The 18,508-nt window shown below is 49.4% G+C and overlaps 1 protein-coding gene across 1 annotated transcript in view; it reads right to left on the minus strand.

The window, feature by feature from the left end:
* Nucleotides 1-6,769: 6,769 nt before the first annotated feature.
* LOC142413589 (trypsin I-P1-like) overlaps nt 6,770-18,508 on the minus strand; it is an 86,958-nt gene continuing 75,219 nt past the window's right edge. The window contains exons 3-7 of the mRNA XM_075509868.1: nt 10,263-10,468; nt 9,624-9,792; nt 8,745-8,998; nt 7,806-7,942; nt 6,770-7,011 (exon numbers count right to left, since the gene is read on the minus strand). Of these exons, the coding sequence (XP_075365983.1) occupies nt 6,862-7,011; nt 7,806-7,942; nt 8,745-8,998; nt 9,624-9,792; nt 10,263-10,302 (750 nt within the window). The 5' untranslated portion in view covers nt 10,303-10,468 and the 3' untranslated portion in view covers nt 6,770-6,861. The remainder of the gene's footprint in view (nt 7,012-7,805; nt 7,943-8,744; nt 8,999-9,623; nt 9,793-10,262; nt 10,469-18,508) is intronic.

The following is an 18,508-nucleotide window of genomic DNA, read 5'->3' on the forward strand; positions in this document are numbered from 1 at the left end:
GGGGAGGATGCGCTCCATGCTTCCCTAGTTTATGGAGGATCTTGACCTTTCCCCAGATCTCCCCCTCTGAATGATATGAGCCAGATTACACAGAGCCAGTCCCCAGGGATACATGGAGCTAGGATGCGACTGTCCCTAGGACTTCATGTCCCTGTATTGAGCGTGATGGCTCCTTGGATCCCCTCTTTGGGGAATCCAGGGGTAAGCAGTAATGCCAGACACCCTCTGTGGTGCAGTTCTCAGACACTCAGTGGGTAACTGCCTGACTAGCACAGAAGCTCCTGTGATGGAGCAGGTTGTTGGCTTTGCTCCTCCAAGTGACTCCCTGGGAGCACAAGATGTGTGACTTGAGCCCTAGGCTCCTAAGCCACTGAGGCGGCTCCTAAATCACTTTGGGCTCAGTGACATACCCTGAAGAGGAGCGCAGGGGCCACCAGCTCTCCCTGTGACCAAGAGGAGGCACACCAGCAGAAGAAACAGACCAGGCAGGTTCTCCACCCCTAGGAAGGTGGGATTTGGGACGGCGAGGCCTCCTTCTGTGGCTCTGCAAAGCACAGCACACGACGCCCCACTTAGTCTCCAGGCAAGGACCAGCTCTTCCATGTGGCAGATCCAAAGTCTCTGCTTCAATGCCCTGCCTCCTTCCGACCTCCTCACAAAACACCGCCCTCTCCCCTCTTCCAGTCCTCCCTGCTCCCCCCTTCCCTCATTCATACAATGCCACGGATCGTCTGTCCTCCCAGCAGAGTCAAAATGGTGAGCAGTGACACAAGTTCTTTCCTCCAGCTCACATATTTGCTTTCAGCCATCCAGGGAGCTACAGGCAAGTGTGAGCATCAAAACCCACAGGAACAGATCCTATGCATTGGCCCAGATGGCGCTTTGCACGCGGGAGACCTTTCCGTGCAAGCCAGGAAGTCTGTCAGCGCACATATATATGTGCGCTCCGGCATATCTTTCACCTGTGAGAGCCCAGAAGCGACAGAGCTCTGGAACAGCTGCTTTCAAGTTCCTTCTCATCCTTTCACCCATGAGCAGAACGGTAGAGCACTATGCTTGTAAAGCTGCGTATCACAGTGCCTCCAGAGCCCTGAGCCAGACTGTTAAATGTGAGTCCACAAATAACCCACAAGGAGGAGGCAGGCATTAGATGTAACCTTGTTCTGTGTCCTTGAGGAGGAATTCCTGCCCAGCTTCTTCCCATTACCCTCAGTCCCAAATAATCATTCTCACGGGGAATTTTTCTTGGCACAGTCACTGGACCTCCACTCCCAGTCTAAGGCCAAGGGCACTTTTTTCTCCCTTCAGATCTCTCTTTGGAGGAGAAAGGCGCATTTGTGCAACTCTTCTCTGTCAAGCTACAACCCACACCGGATCATTATGTCAGCAGCCTGCTCTGTGCCTGGGGCAATGGCATGAACAGCATTGGGCTGAGCAGAGACAATCCCACACTGAGGCTTGTGGGGTCAGGGCCTGCGAAGTTTCAGGGAGTCTGGGATGGAGTGTCCGATGTGGGACAGAGAAGCAAAAACCATGCCCCAGATCTCCGTTGCCTTTGCGTAATACCTCTTTTCTGGAGATCTCAGCTGGTGCGGAAGGAAGAAAGGAAAACCCCACAGCATGCCCCCTGCCCTGCCTCAAACTCAGGCTCCCATCCAGCCCCATCATGTTCCTGTGATTGTGCGCACGCACATACACACATATGAAGAGAGCTGTGCAGGGTTCATACCACCCACTGCTGTGTGTGAGTGTTATTTCCCACCGCTCCCAGCTAGCCAACTACTTTCTCACATTTCAGGTGCTCTCACGCTGCCCTGCCCACCCCCAAACTCATGCATCTCTTCCTTCCTCAGCGTTTCCTCCTCACGTGTCTCTGTGCCTGTGCTGCTACCACAGGCAGATTTCCATTGCTGACTTATTTTTTTCTGATTTCCTCCCCGTTTGAAACGTTTCTAATGCAGTCACGTTTTCTGTCAGCTATTTCTACTGGTCATTCATAGACAGATGAGAAACCTGCCCATAGCTTTTAAACCCACCCCATCCCTCTAGATTTTGTGGTTTTTTCACCCCCTTTCTCCTCAAATCATTTCACCTCCTGCCTAGCCTCCTGCTTCTGTTTTTTCCCTTTTTTTTTTTTTTTTTTCTGTCCTGACAGCGTAGGCCCTTCAACAGCCTCCAGATGCAGTCATCAAAGAGGGAGGAGCTGTGACACTCAGCTGTTTCCAGATGGGAGCCACATGCCCCTACAGGCCATGGTATAAGCAGGCTCAAAGAAAGGATACCACACTGCAGCTGGTAGTGTTTTCAGTGGAAGGAGAAAAGGCAGAGGACATGTGTCCTCAGGGAAGAGTCTGAGGACAAATTCCAGAATCACTTCAAGAGCTGTGGGAGTATGGGCTATCGCTTGTCCTTTTCAACAGATTTTGCCTCAGTGGATGACTCTGGCACATCTTACTGTGCTAAGATACACATTGATTCAGGTGCTGAGGAAGCTGAGCACAAACTTCTCTGTACAGAAAGTGATCTGATGGCTGGGGAGATTCTGCCTCGGCTCTCTCTTGGTATGGTCAGCTGGCCGTTGCCCAGAGAGTTGAGGCCAGGGGTCCCTGCAGAATGAGTTTGGGAGAGTATGCGTTCAACTATAATTTTCCTCATGCCATCACAAGATGCAGCCTTCTCTCTTTCTTGGTAGAGAGCAGAGTGGGGAGTGATGAGACAGTGCGAATTCCAAAGGCAAATGAGAGCCTGATTGTCGGGGATCTGCACCAGGTATTGTCTCTGTGGAGAAGTGTGACGGATGCACTCGACCCCTTAACCAAACTAGCGGTAGTTTGGTACAGGCTCCAAAGGAGATAAAGGCCTAAGCCGTGACCGGGCCAAGAACTCCTCTAGTTCCAATCTCTTCTCTGAAAACCCACAAAGGAGCAGAGGGACAGGGTGAGCATTGATGCATATGAGCTTGGAACACCGATCACGCGATTAACACACGAATAGCGGGTGGCTTTTCCAAGACTCATTTATCAAGGAACAAAGGAAGTTGTGGGTACAAGGAGTCTCACGCGTACCTTTTCCATCGCATGTGATTTGACTACGAGCCAACCACTTTATTCCATAGATATGACAGCCTAAGTGAACCTTCTTTGAGCTCTCCCTGCTAAGCAGTTGGCTGCATGGCGGTGATCTCCCCTTGAGATGGGACATCTCTCAAGGTTGCTCCTCAAGGCAGAGAGACCTTTTACCAACGGCAGATCTTTTGCAATCGACCGATACGGCGCATAACCTTGTAGTATGGTAACTTTGATTTTGTCGTGGTAACTTCGATTTGTGCCTTCGTAGTTTTGAATCATTGTTCAAATGATTGTGCCATACAGTAATAGAGTGAACCTTGCCATTGAACTTTGTTAAGTCTCACTTTTACAACATCCTATTAAAACCACTTTTGCTAATACCATTGATGGTGATTCTTTAAGCAATCTAAATCACCCATTTGCGACAAATTGGCGTAGTCGACAGAATCCTAAACCAGGATTCGCGACAAGAAGCTAGGACCTGCAGAGTGCCCGTGGCCAACTGCACTTCCTGGATCCATCCAGAACCACTGGAAAAGCTGAGGGCATTTTGTGGCGGGAAAGAACCTGCAGATGTGTGCGAGGCAGTGAAACAGAGCTGATGCTGGAGGGAAAGATGGTAATGCAGCTCCCACACCACCTCTGGTACTTGGTGCAAAGGGCGTGGCAGAGTTCGGCGTGCTGACCGCGATGCAAACCTCAGTTCATTGGCTGCGCTGACACCTTGCAGGCTGCAGGGGATGAGGTCCTTCCCTCAGTGCAAGGGAGGGAAGGGTGCAGAAAGAGATCCATGCCTGTTAATTTTATGACGGTGGAGGAACCTCGCTTCTTCCAGCGCCTCACCTACTCACTGGAGGAAAGAAACCTGGTCCACAGACTTTGTGTCTGTTTGTGTCTCAGCAGAGAGACACAGAATTTCTGTGCTGCCTGTGCTTGTGCTGATATTGCCAGTACCTCATATGTACATCATAATGCTTTCTCTGTTTCCCTTTCTTGTTAAGCGCCACATGAGTGAGGAAGCTGTTAGCAATTGTTGAGAGGAAGGTAACTATTCCCACTTTTCTGGAGACAGACAGGAGGAAAACTTCAACATTAAGCATATAAGAGACTCAAGAGAGAGCAGAACATTCTATTCAGCTGGGGATGTCTTTCTCCATATCATGCAGCTATGTAATACCTGCATAGCTATAGCACGCAGCTAATAGCCTGTGCATGGAGCTCTTCCCAGGAACACAGACTGCAGTCATCCAAGCACAAACCCAGGTGGCCCCAAGAATGAGGTGTCTCAGGAGACTACTGTATCAAACCGATTTTATCAGGGTAAAGTCTCCCAGTTACAGACACATGCCCACAGAATAAATAGATCCCCACGTGCTCTCAGACTCCGCTGATCAGTTCACAGCAGCTGTCTGGGGACAGGCTTGTTCACTAATGACCTTATTGCTGCTTTAGCAGATTTTATCTTTTGTGCTGTGTCACTTTTTTTTCCTTCTCTGTTTCTTTCCCCTTTTTTTTTTAATCTTAAGATGTTTTGCTCCCTTCTTCTGCTATTTATTTTCTCTCAGGAATTCTCCTCCTTTTTTGCTGTGGTATTTGGATTTACCTAGGATAATCTGAGACCTCCTCGGAAGTCTTGTTACCTCCTTTTGCAAATACATCGAACAGCAGACATCTCAGCTGTGACCCACAGGCTAAGAAAGGTGTTGCAATCCTTGCCTCTTGAAAACCGATAATTTTTGTCTCTTTCTTTTTTGCCCCCCCCCTCCCTGCCTCAGTCATTTTGTCAGGAGGTATTCCTTCTTATACTAGAACAGTGCTGCCAAGTGCCAAGTGCTGCTGCCACTTGGTTACTTCCCTTCCTGCCGTGCCAGGTTGGTGCAAGGTTTTCATGCCTTCCTATCTGCACTCAGATACATTGCATGTGATCCCACTGGACTTTTTGCTGAGAAAAATAGAGAAAGTACAGGGCACTTTGTCCTGTTGACCCTCAGGCTCCAATCAGGGCTCAGAGCTCTGTAATCCTCTCACTCCTGCTCTGCAGAGCTGCGTGATGAAAGCAGTATGTGGACATGTCAGCAGAGAGAGAGAGAAAGAAAAATAGTGTCCTCACATCTCAGTGCTCTGCAGATGTCTGTTGCTCTTCTTCATCAGCACAAAGGAGGGAACAACTTTGTCAGCGACCTCTTCATGGCACTGTCCACCACAGGTGTTCGTGATGTTCCGGCCATGTAAGAGGGGAGATCCTGTGAGGCTATTCCAGCAATTTGAAAATCAAGTATGGCCTATATAATCTGGAAAGTGGAATTTCTTCTTTACCCACTGGAGACCTTGACACATCGGGGGGATAGTGACAGAGGACTGGGACTGTTTCCAGACTACTCTTCTCAACAGCCCTGTCTGTCATAACTGAGAATGCACTCTGCCTGACGATAGGAAGTATTTCTCCCCCCCCCCCCCCCCCCCATTTTCATCTTGTCATCTTTTCATCGCATCCTCTCCTCTGTCCTCCAACTTTTTCTTCTCCTGTCCCCTAACATACCAGGCAAAGATATCAACCGCCCTCCACTCACAGTGGTCAGGGAGGGAGACAGGGTCAGGGAGTCACAGGTCAGGGACCTGTGACTTTCAACTGCTCCCGGATGAGAACTCTGTCTCCTGGTGAAAACAGGCTGAAGGGAAGGATGCCAGGCTGCAGCTCAAGGCTTTTTCTGGAAAAGGGCAGATGCTGAGAAGCTGCTTCAGCAAGTGCTTCCGGAGCAATGGGACACAAAGCTACGGTCTGATCCTGTTCGCATATTGTGCCTATCTCAATGACCTGGGCACCTATTACTCTCCTAAGAAATATCTCTGTGACAAAGCACCTGAGAGCGCGGGGCAAAAACCTCTCTGGAGGCAAATGGCACTTGTTCCGTCTTGTCCTGCTCTTCTCCTCTCCCTCCCTTTCCTCCAGTGTCGGATTTCTTTTACATTTCTCCCCATTTCACCTATTCTCTGCTTTTTCTATCCTTTTATTTTACTCAAACTCTCTATTTCCCTTGTCTTTTTTAGGAGACAGCTACACAGCCTATTGGCAACTTGGGCAGCTTTTTCATGGACTTTCAACGCCAGTGCCAGCTGGGGTAGGAGGAGTTAAAATCAGAACCCAGGAACATCTCTGTCCTTTTGGCTCTTCCAGGAAAGACTCTTCCAGAAGCCCAGCACGACCCGTTAACTGAGCAAAAATGTATAGACAGCAGCCCCAGTGGCACTGGTACGTGAAGAGAACAAGCCCTAGCAAGAGGCTCCTTCATCCCCCAAGTAGAGCTTTCAGGGAGGTTCCACTAGGCAATGTTAAGCCATATTGTTGGGGTGGGAATGTGGGGGATGGGGAGCGTTTGTGTTGCTGCCCGCTGTTTTCTACAGTAGGAGTTTGCTGCCTGTGTGATTCGGCGCGCTGTCTCAGCTGTCTTAGGCAGGTTTGTAGCACCTGTATCAGCACCACGCTGATAAACACAAAAGGTGTTCTGCTCCAGAAATGGCTGCCTGTAACTGACTGAAAGACTCCTGAAGATGAGTCTGCAAAATGTTCCAAGATCCTGCTAGGTGAGAGGCCCTACAAATATTAAATATTTCCCCCAGAGTGACATTCCCTGCCTCTGTCCTCCATAGCATAGCCCATGGAAGTACCCAGAGAAACGCTGCACAAAGAAGGGGTGCCTGAAAGTCTTTATTTTTTGGCAATTTTTGTATGTCCAGTCCCAAAACAGAAGAAAATGATGAGGAGAAAAAGCAGGTCACATAGAACGAGAGTGTCTCAGTTGGCGGACATAGTTGCTTTGATCCAGGAGACATAATTGCAAACCTTAGTGTAAACCCCGGGATAGCCTTTCTGCGCACATCCAATACCCCAGGAAACAATGCCCTGGAGCTGCCCATTGCAGACTACTGGACCGCCGGAATCCCCCTGTGCACATAAAGGATACGGACATTCAGCAAATGGTATCAGCTTAAGTGGTGAGCCAGAGATGCCAGAAATCACTGACATTCAAGGGAGCTCCATTGGGCTTTTTCTACACAGAAGCAAGCTTGCAGAACTTTGTAGAAACAACGGTCATTTCTGATTACCACGCTACACCTGACGCTACTGTGCCTTGCTTTAGCTCCAAAGGCACCACAGCCACAGCTAAGGATGAGTAAGCTGCCTGTTTTTGAGGGGTGCAGTTCTTCCCATTTTTGACAGATGCAGTCCTTCCCAGACACTTAGGATATGTGTGTGTCAAACATTATTCTGCCAAATATTTCCATGGAGCTAGGCACATGTAAAATGCAGAGCAGTTGTCAGGTGTGCTCATTTTCCAGACTGCCTGGATCTTGGCGTACTGGCTATGTCATTTTCGGTGAGTCCAAAACTAACATTTGTGTCCTAAGCTCTAAAGTCACCGTGATTACTGTTGACTCTCTGGTGCAGCACTCCTCCATTTTCAATAGCCTAAGGTGCAGGAGGTGGCATAGTCTGCTTGTGGAGAATGAGGGCAGAGGTATTCGCTGTCTCAAAACAGGGACGATGACTAACTGAGTGGGAAAAAAACTAGCCTCACTCAAGAGGCAACTTTCACCCTAAGCCTCCACTGTTGTTCAAAAAACCAACATTCAGACATGCCAGTGCAGTGAGTATAGCAGATTCTCTAATATGATGGCCTCTTCTACTAGCAAAAGGCAGGAGAGAAACACATGGGAAAGGAGAGGCAGATGTTTTACCTGGCAGGAGTCTTTCCCTCCCTCCATGAATCCTACACATATCATGTTCTTGGTAATTTGCCCAGGGTAGGCTTTGGTACACTCGCTTGAGGAGAGTACAGGAGCCTTCAGGCACTGCAAGGTATCTGGGTACGGATCTACAAGAAAATAGGGAGAGACGGTTGACGACATCTCTGAGTTCATTTCAGAGCCTGGAGAAGATCTTTCTTAGCAGAAAAGGAGTCACTGAACATCCTGTTTTAGCAGTCGTCATTTTTCCTCTGAACAGTAATCGCAGCATGGATTCCTTTTGTTTAGATGGAAGAGATTCTACCCATGGGTCCACCGTTCTACACTGCAGCCAGGTTAATTTTTCTGATACCTAGAAAATCTTTGACTGGCAAGTGTGGAGCTAAGAGCTACTCTTTTGTAGCACGTATGCTGGAGGAAACCTGGACCTCGGGAAAACCATCCTCTCCTCTGGTGCAGGTTTAGTTGTCGTCAGTGGACTAGACACCGTTCACCATCCACACCTCTGACCACTGGTGTAAGAGAATGGAGCTCTCCTGTAGTAATTTTAGATCCACAATCACAGACTTTGATCTTGTTCTCAAAGAACTGACAACAACTCTATTGACATTAGTTAAATTGCTAGCGCTTGGCACCGTACAGCTGATAGCACCAGGCCACAAAATTTATGGCAGTGTGAACATCCCGGTGAATGGCACATGGATGACTTAAGTGATTCCATGTTCGTAACACAGAACAAGAGGAAGGACCTTATAAAGGCTTGCCTTTAAAGCGGTTAAATGGTTACTGTCCTACACAGACTGATCACACAAAAAGGCCCGTCCCACAGCACTTCTCTGTGCTTTACCCTGTACTGCTTGGAGTTAATTGTGAGGTCTTAGAGTGTCTCCCGGGCCCTCACGATGCTGTACATTCCCACAGAGTACTCACCGGCACTGTTGAGAGTGTTGCCCCAGCCAGAGATGAGGCAAGTGGTGCCTGTGGCCACACAGCTGGTAGGCAGAGGAATTGTTTGGACAGCTCGGTTGAGCTGGGCTGGTTTGGCAAGCTTGATGAGCATAATGTCATTGTCCAGTGTTGTGGAGCTGTAGCCAGAGTGGCGGATGACTTTAGCTGAACTAATCAACTGCTGCGTCGATTCTGTGAGTGCCAGGTTGTATTTCCCGAGCTGCACTTGGATGCGACTGGAAAAGAGAAGGAGTGGCATGTACTTTACTGCTACCGACGGGAACCTCCCCGTCACCGTATGCACTCGCTTCAACATCGCTATCGTAGTAGCTGTTTTCATGCAGGTTATCTTTCTAGTCCTGCGATAAGTGCCGGGGAATCCACGCTGAGGTCTTACCCACTCCCAGTACGGGTGGTGAACTTCTGCAGGTTTATTTTCTTGAGCTGGGACAAGCTGAATATATAACAGTGCTTTACACAAACATTCTGGAAAAAAGGCAAACTGCTATCACCTTGACCTCATCCCTCTTCCTGTTCTCCAGTGACTAAGTTTTAGCGAGATTAATGCAATTTATAGGAAATCACAGCCCGTAAGTCATTGCTAGATTATCACATTGTCATTTCAGAAAGTGCTCTGCATTCACAGGAACATTTGCAGAAGTGGAAAACCCCTTATGACGCCTCAGCCCAGCTTCCTGAATGAGCTTCCCATTCCTTGGTTGTCTCCTGTCAGAATGGCGTCACTTACATATTGGGTCTCACAGCTCGGAATTCCTGTTGGAAGTGAACGGGAAGAAAGAAGTTCTTCGGAAGAAGAAAGAAGAAAGAAGGTTACGGAAGAAAAAATATTTTTCCACTCACGACTTGTAGCAGTGAGCAGCTGACAGGACCCACTGGCTGTTGATGAGGGAACCTCCACAGAAGTGATACCCAGAATTCAGGGACACCTGATAGGGGACAGAGCTCGCTGCACAGGTGTAGCCTCCCACGATCTTGTCATCATCATCATCAGCGTTGATGGGGAAGGCAACTGGGAGATAAGAAGTGGCATATGTCAACATCTGGCATAGGGAATCTGGTGCCCCTGTGGCTGACTGAAGCACCTCACTTGCAGGCTCTAGTTCTATAAAAACTCACGGTAGCAGTGGTGGGCAAGCACTCGCCCATAGTCCAAAACTTTACAGCAGCTTTAGGACTTCCTGGGCCAGAGGTGTTATCTTTATCCTTCATAGTCCTTGAGAGAGCGACAGTCTTTGTTTGAAGCTATGGGCACATTTCAGTATTCCTGGGTCAAGAACCCCTATGAAGGCATTCATTCCCCATTTTGTGACACAAGCAATTATGAATAGACAGCAGTCAAAAGAAGTTGCAGTGCTCAGCCTTAAATCTTTTGCAAGTTGAATCTGGACTTCACTTTCCCACAATAGACTACCTCGCAAATTTGCTGAGAAAATGAGCTTCCTTATAAATTACAAAAATAGAAGGAAAAAATGTACTCACCAGCCACACCAACAAAGGTGACAAACAGTATGTACTTCATGATCTTGACCACAGCCTCAAGCCCAGACTGGTGGACTGGAAGCGTGAGCTGCTAGAAATACATTTTCCTGAAATGGCCTTATCTCTAGCCCAAGGTTTTAGGTTTTCTCCAGACAAGAAGTACCCAGTGGAAAATTTGAAGATCCAAACGTGGGCATTAACAGGCACTGGTAGAAAGTACAAATAACATATCAGTTAATCATAAACCTTTCCTAAGATAAAGAGCTATTTTAAAGTATTGTGGAGGGCAGCCTTCAATCTAAAAATACATTTGAGCTTTGGAAGATGTATAGTTGTTTGCCTGCCTCATTCCTGTACGCAGCACCTGTTGAGAGCAACCCTCAAACCCCTTTGAGATCCCTCTGCGATGACCGTGTCATTCTTAGAAATGCATATTTTTTTCCGGAACCTCAATGTTGTAGGTAATGGCCTGTAAGATACTATACATTTTCTTTTGGGAAAAAAAAAACCACCACCACCACCCCCCCAAAAAAAAAAAAAACCAACAAACCACAACACCAAAACCTCTCGGTGTTGTTAAGTTTATTTGTTGTTAAGTTTACTTTAGTAAATTCCTTGAGTAATGCGCGTGTGTGTTTTTATCATATAGAACACAGTGTTTTCCCAAATAAAATTATTCAAAAGTAATTTAAATAAGTGAGTACGAAAAACTATTCTGTGCCCCCCACCACCTCCCAGGTTAAATTGTTCAAATGTGGGAATGCGCACCATATCTCTTTGAAAGCATTTCTTTCCAAATTTCTCTTCATGTTAGCTCCGGAAAGACATGGGATAACCTCAAGTGACTGTAAACAGAAGTCATAAGCTGCAGAAGAGATGCTGAAACAGCATGAGAGACTAAATAGGAATAATCTTTCTGTTCCATTTCTTGATCAATTTTTTGAGAGCCCTGGAGGACTGGTACACACAGTGGCACTGTCCAGATGGAAATTTTCCTTCATGTTAAAGGACAAGTCCAAGGCCAGGGACTCCTCCAAGGAGCTGCATGACTTGTCTTGGGCTTTAAACTGGTATCAGTGCAGTTTCCCTTGCTGTGGAAAAGGGAAAGATCCATAATAGGACTAAGCGTGGCAAAAAATTACCAAAGCTCTCTAATCCCGTCATAACTAAGAAGAGCAAGAGCAATTCCTAACCTACAACAGTGTATAATTTGATCTCCCTGTGGATTTATAATTTCTTTGTCCAAAACATGCCATTGGCATAGAGACGGGCTGTCATCAGATATTTTAAAACAATATTTTTCCTGAGGTATAGCTCTAAATACCTGTTAGGTAACACTTAAGCTGTGAAGGACAGCTTCCTTTTCCTTCTTGTCACAGGGTTTAAGATTTGGTTTAGTATTCCCCCAAATTTCAGGAAAATCCCGTAATTCAGTGTCTGAATTGGGGAGCTCAACCATACCTGCCTTTATCTTGGTACTTTTTTTGCTTTCCCTTGTTACTTATTTAATCTGCTCTGATCTTTAACTCTGATCAGTTATTCTTAACAGCAGGAAAGGCATCATATAGGGCTGGCTGGTAGCCTCCTTGAAGCAGAAGGTCTCTCTGAGACTCTCTACGCTACTTGCTTAAATCAACAAGAGGACACTACTGACCTCTTCCCAGGCTACTGCCAGAGCTCACGGCAAAAGTCCTGGGTCATAGTTCCCGTGGTTCTTGTGTTCCTAAGTCCTTGATGGCAGACGTCTAGTGAACATACCTCACCCAAGTCCCTCCCATTCTCCTATCTGCCTCTCAGGGGCCTCTTCTAGAGGCTCCCGTGAATCCCAGAACTCCAGGGTGCGTGCCAGCAGGGCAGCTCGTGGAGCAAACTGGTCTCAAATGAAGGCAAATGGGGTGTTTGTGATGCACAGCTCAGGCCATCCAGCAGACAGGCTGCTTCAGAACAGCCCTTCAGGCCTTTCAGTGAGAGCTGTGAAGGATGAACAGACTCCTTTGCATTCAGGTTGAAATTGGAACACCTCCTCCCACCCCTCCTTCCTTTCTTTAAGATGACAAATCCCTACCTGAAATGTAAATACCCTCTTCTGCTCAATGCTGCTGAACATTCCACAGACCCATTGTAAGGGGTTTTTTTTCAGCGTCTTTCAAAAAATACACGCCAGGGGGAGGTGACATTTCCAGCTGCAAGCCAGTCTCTCATTTAAGGCAAATGATGCTGCAGCAGAATGCTGGTGGCTCCAGGGACACAGGAAGGAGGAGGATTGGTGAATGGAGGGCACCTGTGTTAGACAGTATCAATGGACAAGCAACTGCAGCTTGCATTTCTAGAAATCCATGTTCCTAGTTCAAGTATTTCAGTCAGTTGTATCATCACTGGCCTCAGATAAAGTAAATACAGTTGTGCAGGCTGATGCAAGAGCCTGGGAAAGGGAAAGCTGGCGAGACCGTGGGCTGACAGAGATAAAGCTTCCCAGGAGCATAAAGTGGAGGAGTTTCTGAGGCTAGTCCTTGTACGTGTCACAGAGCTTGGTGGTAGAGGGACCATTGATTCCCTCTTCCCAAGCCTCTCCTGCCTGGGAGCAGCTGGTACATTCTCCAAAGCTTCTGATCCTCCAGCTCTCCGCACCTGAGCAAACCTTCTCTCACAGCCTCTGGCCTTGTCCTCTCTGCCTGCGTTTCTCTTTCCCCAATGGCACAGCATTCTGCTGTGCATTTCTTCTCATTTCTAGCATGCCACTTCCACCTGTGTCAGAGACTTGGACTCTCAGTCTCCTAGAGAGACAGAGGAGGTAGGACATGACAGGGGTGTGTAAAATTATGACTGGCCTGGGGAGACTGGGGAAGGATGAGTTGCTTGCTGTCTCTTTCTGTACAAGAATTAGGGGGTAGAAAGCAAAGCTAGGGGGGTTGGCAGGTTCAAAACAAGCAAAGGACAATTCTTCTTCTTTAAGGAAAGCCATGAACCCCTTTCCAGAGGTTTTTGTGGATGCCAAAGGTTTACACGGCCTCAAAAAATGAGGGCACACGTTTGTGGAAGAAAAAAGCCATTGAGGGCTATGAGGTTGAAAGACACCGCCATCTGACCGCCCTTGTCCCCAGGAACCGCCTGGTGTTGGACGGTTCCCTGCTACTATAGCCCAGTAAGAGACCAAAGGGAAGCGCAGAGCCCTCTGGACTCTCACCCATCTGCCAGGGTGTTTCCCATGACCCAGAGAAGGATAGTCAGGGCTGCCAAAGCCCTGCAAGAAAGTTTGGAGAGTTACCCAAACTCATCCCTTCATTTGCTGGAGCACGGAGGGGGTCCTGGGAGCAGCTCAGCCCCTTTTGAGCAGGATGGGATGCATCAGGTCAGGTCTGACCTGACAAAGATGTGTGCTAGAAGGTGGGTTTATCTGACAGGGCTGCTGTGTTGTTCTTGTTCAGGCTGCGATGGAAAGCGAGGATGGGGCTTAAATCATGGGAACAGTTGCCCTAATGGTCCCTAGTTCTGGAAGGGGCTTGCCTGGGGAGTAAAATACCTAGTTTTCCTAGGCAACATAAAGACCGCTCAGAGCATCTCGTTCCAGATGACTGTGCGTTCCAGACATCCTCTTGTGCTCAGGGACTAGGATCTCTCAGAAAGGATGCCCAGGTAGGGATCCCCTCTGCCTTCCTTCCCCTATAGCTGCTTCCTGTATTGCTTGGATAAATCTTTAAATCTGATCCAGAGAGCAACTGATTGTGATGCACATTTCCTTCTCCAGCCTTTGAGCAAAATTTCCCTGGGTCCTGGAAATTCTCCAGTTGCCTTGACAGACATTTTTTTCCTGCTCTCCTCTTTCTTCCTTGTCCAAAGCACAAAACCCAGGCATCTAGAGAGGAGCGTGGCCAAGGGAGGCCGTGGTGCCTAAGGTACGGCGGAGAAGGGGCTGGGAAACCAGGAGAGGGAGGGGGAGAGGGAGGGGCAGAGGGAAGGAGAGAGGGAGAGGCTTTGGGGTGGTTGAAAACACTGTCCAGGGAGAATGGAGGGAGCTGAGGTGGGTCATTGTAGCCCAGAGGGTCCAAGAAGAGCCAGGATCACCTCAAGAAACACCAGAGCTGAGTTATTCTGAGTGACGGAGCAAGGGGCAGCAGGCAAAAATCAGATGCCAGGGATAAGGCTACAAAAATACAAAGACCCCGCTCCGAGGCTGGGGCCTGTCAAGGGTCCCTTCCCAGCTGCACCTCTGACTGCCCAGCTCTTCCCCAGTTTCAGAAGTAGGGTCCCCCCACCCACTCCAGGTGTGATGGAGCTGGCTGAAACCAAATGGAGGGACAGATGGTCTCCAATACTCCCAGAAATCTGAGCTTCTCCATAGCCGTTCTGGGTGATAGAAAGATGTGCTATTGCTCCAAGGCCATGGGACAGAGGGAATGAAAAATCATGGGGCTTTTATTAGACCACTCTGTTGGAAATGGCATAGTCCTGTCCATGGATCCCGTGTTCCCGGGTAATATATCCCTGGATCCCATGATCCTGGGATTCATGTGTTCCTGGGTGCCCTCCCCATGAGGCCCATGTCTCAGGTCCTGTGTCCCTAGGGTCCCTGGACCTCAAGTATCATGTCTTTCAGGTTTCCAGTTTCCTAGTCCCATGTCCTCAGTCTCCTTCCACCAGAAGCTCAGCTTCTGCACAGAATAGCTTCTCCAGGGGCTTCCCCCCGCCCCCCCCACAAAGAGGTGGGGAGGAGTCTGCTGTATTCTCCAAGCATTTTCTGGACCATTCCCATTTAATCTTTGCACCACGCAGGCTGGTGTTTTGGAGCTGACTTGAGCCAGTTATCCTGCATTCTTCCCCACTGCTTGGGCACCCCTGGGCTTCGTTCTGTTTGTGGGGACACTGGCTAGTATTAACCCAAGCAGAAACTCCGTCTCAACTTACGCTGCTGCTGTAGAAACTGCCAGATCCTCCGATGTTGCCATCAAAGCTACTGACAGTCTGCTGGGGAGAGTATAGGGTGGGAGGAGGGGAACTAAAATCTCCAGAAAACACATAACCAGATGTGGGAGATTTGCAATCCCCTGCTCCCAGGAATGCCAATGCACTGGATGGACCTGCCCCATGCTCAGTGCTTCCCTAGGGCATGGAGGATCTTGACCTTTCCCCAGAGAGCTCCAATCTCCCCATAAACCTCTGCCCTGATACCAGAGCCTCTTAAAATAGTTTTTGATCTCTTTTGGCACGTTTTCTGCTCATCTCCCACATTGCTGTGGGGCTGTGACATCTGCCTCCACCTATGGAAGTCCCAGCCAGCAGTCCCGTCGTAGCCCTATACCCTCCCCTTCCTGCAAATTGTCGCCTTCCATTTTTTCGGGGACCTCATTTCCCCTTGAGCCAAGGGTATTGGAGGTCATGTCCACATGGAGTCCACCACTACTCACCCCTTTGCCGCTGAAGCTGTCATCGCCTTTGCTGTTGTTATTAATGCTGCCAGCATTCTGAAAGAAGTTTGGCTGAGTCCTTGGCTGAGTTCCTGAAAAAGCAAACCCCACTGCTTAGACATTTGTGTGAGCCAGCCACCTCTGCCTCCAGTCTAAACCTCGCTTTTGCTCTCCATGCCTATTCCCAGGCAGCGTGGCACCTAGGGAAAAGCTCATCTCACCTGAGGAGCTGCCATGATGCATCCCAGCACCAGGAGACAGCCAGTCAGGAATGTAACACAAATTTGCCCCTCCATTGCTCTTTCTTTGGGCTGGGGTACCTGTGCCCTTCAGGTTGGGGCTCTGAAGGATGCTGATTTATAAGGATTTATAAATCCCAGCTGGATTTATAAGGAACAGCCAGATCCTGCCACCTCAGCCCTGCCTGAGCAAAGCCCTGGTATATCCCCACCAGGTTTACTTGGTACCACCAGTCTCTGCCGTGGCTTATCCCTTATCACTCGCTCTACCACTCCCTTTTGCCTCAACTTTGTTTTCTTTTTGTCCACATGCTCCAGTTTCTCAGGGATGCAAGATTTTGGCTCTGAGACTTCAAGGCCATGCCAATGAATTGCTACAGTCCCCAGTCAGTGGCTCATAAGAGAGGCTCTTCCTGTTGTCCTGCTATGAGCCCCCCAGGGAAGGATTTCTCTGTGCCTTCGTGGGATTTCCACTGTTCCAACTTGTGCACATGGGGACACTGAGACCAGAGTAGGATCTTCCTGAAGTACAGGGTGTAGGGCCTCGTAGTGTTTACCATGAGTAGTTGGCCCCTGCCAGGCATGGGCAGAGCGGCTGCAACCCCAGACAAGGCATGAACCAGGGTGCATGAGAGCATGAAGGGCTTCCTGTTCCACAGGGGTGACTGCCCCATCCCAGAGCTGAACTGAAGTCCCACAGGCAGTGAGGCATGGGGCCAGGGCAAGTGTGAGAGCACTGACTCCTACCCTGGTCCGCCTCCTAAGCCTCAAGTTCTGTCACTCCTCTTGCAGCTCGCGTAGGAACTGAGGTATCCAGGTCCCTAAAACCCTCGTGGAGAGAGAACCCAGGCATTCTGCCCCTCCCCTTGACAGCAGTAGCGAGTGACTAGAGCCAGCCAAAAATTCACCCTGCTGGGAGGACACTAAGAACTTTGGCTTTATTGTGATGATTGATAATCTTTGATTCCCTTTGTGATTCCCTGTTTCCCAGTGGAGGAACTCCACTGCCCTGATTCTCAGTGGAGGGGCCATGGCTAAGCCAGAGTCACTGCGGGAGAGGGGTGTACTGGTCAGATGGGGAGCTGCAGTGAAGTCTTGGCAACAGTCCCCTTTTCACAGCAGAGCCTGCAGTCCCCACGGTGCCTCTTACAGCAGACTCAGCAGAACCAACAGCTTCTCAACTTCCCCCAGGCTCCCTGCAGGTGAAAGAGAGACACTGGTGACCTTCCAAGGGGGCAGGAACAGAAGAGGGAGCTGGGATAGGACTGGGAGCCAGGACGCCTGTGTTCTCACCTCAGCGGAAGGTAGTAGGAAAGGACTAGGAGGCCAGATGCCCATAGGGCTGTGACTTGATCTGCTGGGCAACAACCCGTGAGCCCAGAGGACGGGACACAGACTTGACCATGTCCACACTGTTATCCACATGGGTTTCTGTGTTCCCTTACCACACTGGGGAGATGTACCCTCTGACCAGAATAGCAGGAGGAGAAGGAGGAGGAGGAGGAGGAGCAGGAGGAGGAGGAGGAGGAGGAGAAAGAGGAAGAGGAGGAGGAGGAGGAGGAGGAGGAGGAGGAGGAGGAGGAGGAGGAGGAGGAAGAGGAAGAGGAAGAGGAAGAGGAAGAGGAAGAGGAAGAGGAAGAGGAAGAGGAATGAAGAGGAGACATGGGGCCAAGAGTCTCCACTCCATGGCTGTCTCTGAGCAGGGCTGATGGGAACCGGAACTTTGGCGAGATGGCTGCACTGGGCCCCTCCTCCCCACGCACAGGGAACAGCCTAACACACAGGGCCCTTGCCTAATGTGCTAGGCACTTCATATAGGCCCAGCAGGCATTGTATATGTAAGCCGTAGGGTTTGTGCGTGTCTCTCTTTCTCTGCGTGTGCGTGCGCGCACAAGGTTGGTATGTGCGACCATGGGATTGTGTGGCTGTGTCTATGTGTGTGAGAAATGGTGTGTGTATAATGGTGTGTGATCACAATAGGGGGTGGGTGTACAGGGAGTGTGTTCAATGCGGTTTGTGGGTGTACACATGGGGTGAGCGTGTATGAAACTGTGAGAGTGCACAGGAGCGTGCGTGTGCGCGCGCACCACGGTGTGTACCCAACAGTGTGCATGTGCAGTGGTGTGTGTGTGTGCATACGCATCCACATGTGTGCGTGTGTCCATTTGTCCATGTCTCCTCTACCCCCAAACATGATTTCCCTGAAACTGTTTTCCTCTCGCTGTCCTGCTGCATCAGGGAGTGATTGGCAACAGATGCAGGGCCTGGGACTGAGATTTGTTTAGCTGGAACCCAGGAATCCCAGAAATCTCAGGGAACGGGCAGTGGAAGGATAGGGGAAGAGAATCATCATCACTGGGAATAGCCTGACTAGGGGCAGGGTGGAGGAGAACCTGCCTAGCTCTGGATGGCCACATATGATGCCCAGGGGAGGGGGGGGGTGTCATGGGGCACAATGCACACCCTACAGGCAGAGGGGGCCAGAGGGGACTGAGTGCCTGAATGCTGGGGTCCTCTTCCCATCTCTGGGGAGATTCCAGGACTTAGTGGAATAGAAGTGAGTTAATGGGGGAGCAGCCCAGGTGCCCAAGCTGTACTGGAGGGA

Source organism: Mycteria americana, chromosome 1 (genome assembly GCF_035582795.1).
Source record: "Mycteria americana isolate JAX WOST 10 ecotype Jacksonville Zoo and Gardens chromosome 1, USCA_MyAme_1.0, whole genome shotgun sequence".
In the NCBI taxonomy this organism is placed as follows: Eukaryota; Metazoa; Chordata; class Aves; order Ciconiiformes; family Ciconiidae; genus Mycteria; species Mycteria americana.